At 32.4% G+C, this 5,000-nt stretch overlaps 1 protein-coding gene across 1 annotated transcript in view; it reads left to right on the top strand.

The window, feature by feature from the left end:
- Positions 1–5,000, top strand: part of LOC137644232 (uncharacterized) — a 253,394-nt gene that overhangs the window by 100,107 nt on the left and 148,287 nt on the right. Inside the window, exon 3 of the mRNA XM_068377230.1 lies at positions 1,326–1,541. Coding sequence (XP_068233331.1) covers positions 1,326–1,541 — 216 coding nt within the window. The remainder of the gene's footprint in view (positions 1–1,325; positions 1,542–5,000) is intronic.

The following is a 5,000-nucleotide window of genomic DNA, read 5'->3' as shown; positions in this document are numbered from 1 at the left end:
CAAAAGATGAAAGCGTGGTGGGGGGGGGGTCTCTCTCAAATAAAAACTATCTGATCTCTGTCGAATACATTCAAGAGAATTCAAGGATAGAAAGATGAAACTGAAATCAGAGGAAACGCATCATGTTAAAGCTTTGAAGTGAGCATTTATTTTTATTATTGTATTGGATTCAGTATTGCTTACAGTTTAGAACTCGAATGAAAATCTTAATTCGGGAATAGCTGAAGCGACTCGTTTGTCAAACACGTGTAACCGAATTCATGGAAATATATTTATTATCGTGACAGAATAGTATCTAAGTATTCATTATTATTATTTATATCTTCTCGTTGATATTCAGAGTAAATTTCATTAATGAGCTTTTTTAGGCTTAATAATTTTTCGTAAAAACATTTTCTCTGATTAACTGAAAAATACCTTTATCCAAAATGTAGATTTCATTATATCTCAGATGTGTTAGTTCAAAGCTAATTTGATATCAATAAATACGATACCCACATACATAGATACTTAAAATATATGTGTTACTGCCGTAGAATTTATATGAAGCTTATTACAACAAAATTCTATAAATTATATCCTGTTCTTTTATTTGCCTACATTTTGGTAGCTGTTATAGTAACTATATCTTCATTTTCTTCAGCAAGATTTAATTACCGTATCAGAATATTCACTGGAAAGGATTCTTTTCAAAATGTTCACATACAATTCCCAAAATGATATTTATATTTTGATATTTATCTGTACTTTTGAATAGTTTTAAAATGTGGCTCGTAAGATTAATCTCTCATAAGTTGAAATTCAAGAAGCTTTTTTAGATTGATAGAGCATTTAGTGATAATATACATGAAAACCGTTTTTGTTAGAATCACATACTTAATGCTACTGGTGAATATGTTTTATACAAATTAGCATTGCATTTGATATCTTACTAAGCATGATTTACTTAAAAAAAGGAGAAAAATTCAGCAGGATTCACCACAATGATTTCGAAATAAATACTTAAATAGAGCTTGAAAACTAGATGAGAAATAATTCTAAATAATGTTCCTGCTAGTCAAAGATAACACCATTCATTTTACCTTTTCCCATCCTCCCTTCTTTGTTATTATACTTAATTCCTCTACTATCATAAGGTTATTTTCCTGAAACTGGAAGTAGCTGGCTTTCAAGATCTATAAACAATAGCAATAATTATCTTAAATGTCTGTCAATTTACAATAACAATAATCATCTTAAACTTTCCTTATTCAACTATAGCAATAATCATTTTAAACATTCTTTAGTCAACAATAATAATAATTTTAAACCTTCTCGCTTTTCAGCAGGAGATGCAGCATCGTTGCCTTACATTCGAAACACGGCGAATGCCCCCCGAGAGTTTTTCGAAGGAGACGACATGCTGTTAACTTGTGTCGTCAGCAACCTGGGCAATCACACCGTCTGGTGGAGTAAATACGAGGATAGGAAGAAGACCATCCTGACCGTTGCTGACAGCAGGATCGTCATCGATGACAGAGTGTCCATCCTGCATGACAGAGGTAGGCCATCTTGAGAGAGAGAGAGAGAGAGAGAGAGAGAGAGAGAGAGAGAGAGAGAGAGAGAGGTCATTCCGGTACAAAGGATCGAGTTAATAAAGCTAGACCATACATTGAAAAGGTAAGTGACTTTTTGATGTTTGAATTAGATAGGTGGGTAGGTCATTCCTCTAAGATGAAGGACTCGTATGCCAGGCTAATAAAATCGGTTTTAATATTTCTTAAGGTTTATATTAAACGTATATTACCTCTTAGTCTAAGGAGTTCTAGATTTTATACACACACACACACATATATATATATATATATATATATATATATATATATATATATATATATATGTATATATATATATATATATATATATATATATATATATATGTATTATATATATATAAATATATATATTATATATATATATATATATATATATATATAATATATATATATATATATATATATATATATATATATATATATATATATATACATATATATATATATATATATATATATATATATATGTTATATATAAATATATATATATATATATATATATATATATATATATATATATATATATATATATTTAAATATATATATATATATATATATATATATATATATATATATATATATATATATATACATACATATATATATATATATATATATATATATATATATATATATATACACACACACACATATATATATATATATATATATATATATATATATATATATATATATATATATATATATATATATATATTCTGGTATAAATAGGATGAGGTTATTAGTCATAGGTTTATTTTCTTGACATCGGTATAGGATGCGGAAAGCAAAAGGTATTATTATTGTTTGTTAATCTTTGTCATATATCCGCAATCTTTAACCAGTATGGATGCAACTCAAACCAGAGAAACATAATACTTGTTGCTTTCATTTCCTTTAAATGTTCAAAATTAATCATTTTTACCAAACGAAAACACTTCTTCCATACCAAGACTTTCATTTTCATCCACTCAACTCTCTCTCTCTCTCTCTCTCTCTCTCTCTCTCTCTCTCTCTCTCTCTCTCTCTCTCTCTCTCTCTCTCTCAATTTGTCACCCAGGTAGGGGGTTGGACAAGGCACCAGCCACCTGTTGAGCCACTACCGCTACATAGTTATTGCGTCCTTTGAGAGGCAAGATAGTACAACATTGGCTATTCTGGTAACGGCTCTTTTTTCCTTTCCCTACACGTGTACCGAATAGTTTCGCATATTAATTACACATCCTCCTCTTTCTTCATAGACGAGACAGCACCAAACAAACCAAACCTTTCTTTTTCACCCAAGTTGTTATCTACTGTAATTGTTCCATGCCTAGTTTCCATTTCGGAGGTGTAGAAGAAATTCTCTGGCTATGGTAATCCAAAATCAATCTAATGCTCTCTAGCCTCAGATAGTGTCATAGCCTCTCTACCATGATCTTCCACTATCTTGGGTTAGAGTTCTCTTCCTTGAGAGTATGCTCAGGCAAACTATTTCATCAGTTTTCTCTCCCTCGGTTTTTTATATGAACTTGTGTGGTGAGTAGGCTTATTAGAAGGGCCTAAGATGACCGGTGATTTATCAAGTGGTTGTCTTTTCCCTATCAGATACCGTATCTTCCTCTATGGTATTCATTTTCACAAGCATTGTTACTTTCCTTTCTCTAGTTAAAACTATCAGAATATTGTCTTTTCATATATGGGGCCCATTTGTATTTTCCTTATATATAGTTGTGTACACATTATTATTATTATTTTTTCATTTTGGTTAAGTCTGTATTCGAGTGTGGTGTGACCTTTTATTGTTTTTAATTCTCATTCTGTCTGTAGATATTGAGCTAAATCCAGGACCGGTGCATCTCAGACAGCACCTACTTCCAGACAGTATGATATTCTATAATGGTAAGAAAGTTGGGTCTCTATAAAGGGGCACTTGACCGAGCTGCTTATTCCAAGATTTAAGGAACCAATAATTTTTAAATGCGTGGCCATTCCTTGGGCAATGGGGGATGATAGTGTGTATTAGGACTGAGTACCCTGCAGTTTATAAGTCCTGTTATGAATGTGTATGTCATGATATAGCCTACAGGTCATAAAATATTTTGTCAAGCATAATCATTTTTATTTGTGTTACTATTGGAATTAAGATTGAATGATTCTATCTTTGATTTTTTTTTTTACCACTATGGGTAAGATACAAGATGATAGAAAAACCACTTGCTGGTAATTTCAATGCTCACAATACGTGGTGGTTAAATTATGTATCTCCTACTGATTGCCATGGCTTAAGAGCTTTTGACTGCTTCTAAGTCATGTGAGAAAATTGTAAGTTAGGCTACTTACATGTCTTGTAATTGATTGTACCTAGTTTTCACAGATTTCCTTGGTGTTGCAATAAGCAAGGTTGGCCCCCCAACTGTGACATCTGATCATACCTTGGTTTATTTAGTGAATAATACAATGTAGCCTGACCCTGATGTGTCATACTCCTGAAAGATATATGTAAAGTATCAAGCAGACTGGAATTGCCTCTTGAGTGATCTTTTGGTTTTGAATTGCCTCTTGGGTGATCTTTTGGACTGGAATTGCCTCTGGAGTGATCTTTTGGACTGGAATTGCCTTTTGAGTGATCTCTTGGTTTTGAATTGGTCACAATCATATAAAGGGATTAAGCTTGTTCTCCTGAAGGAAAATTTGGTCAATATAATTGATAGGCTTATCCCTGCTCGTGTGTTAAATTACTAAACCAGGGATAAACCCCGGTTTTAGGATGATGGCAGTCATGCTTATTTTGATAAACAAGAGGCCTATCATCTTTGGATAAGTAATATATCAGTAAGCAGAGTTGTTTTCCTGGCGATAAACTAAGTAGTTTAGTTTTGCAGTTCTGTAAAATAAAAGCACTGACACTTGGCCTTAATGCTTACCTAGATATAAATCTATTGATGCTTATATAAGTGCAGACCCAAATGGTATTTTTCCTTTATTTCTAGTAAAGATAGTGGATTTGTCAGTTCCTAAGCTTTCTGTTATTTTTCAAAAGTTAGCAAGATGAGGTTGCACTTGTAGGAGAATTGGTGATGTTACTCTACTAAGTAAATGGGTTTGCGGTAGCTCTAGGCTTGCTGACTACTGCCCAATGTCTTTCTCTCCATTATTATCTAAAGTTTGTTAATGCCTTTTGGTAAAACATATGAGTAGGTATGCTGAAGGTAATCGTGTGTTCGGTAGTTTGTAGTTTGGCTTTTCTAATGGCCCACGCGCTTGTAATGCCCTTCGTACAATATCCTACACTGTACAGAAGTCCCTTGATTTTGGTCAGGAAGTTTGCATGATTGTCCTTGATTGTAATACTTCCTTTGACATTGTTAATCATGAGACCCTTGTTCTCAAAATTAGGCAGATGGGAGCTGGTAGGGCCATTTT

The sequence above is a fragment of the Palaemon carinicauda genome, chromosome 7, assembly GCF_036898095.1.
Source record: "Palaemon carinicauda isolate YSFRI2023 chromosome 7, ASM3689809v2, whole genome shotgun sequence".
NCBI lineage: Eukaryota > Metazoa > Arthropoda > Malacostraca > Decapoda > Palaemonidae > Palaemon > Palaemon carinicauda.
Note: the sequence above shows the minus strand (reverse complement) of the source record. Positions and strands in the feature narration are given on the sequence as shown.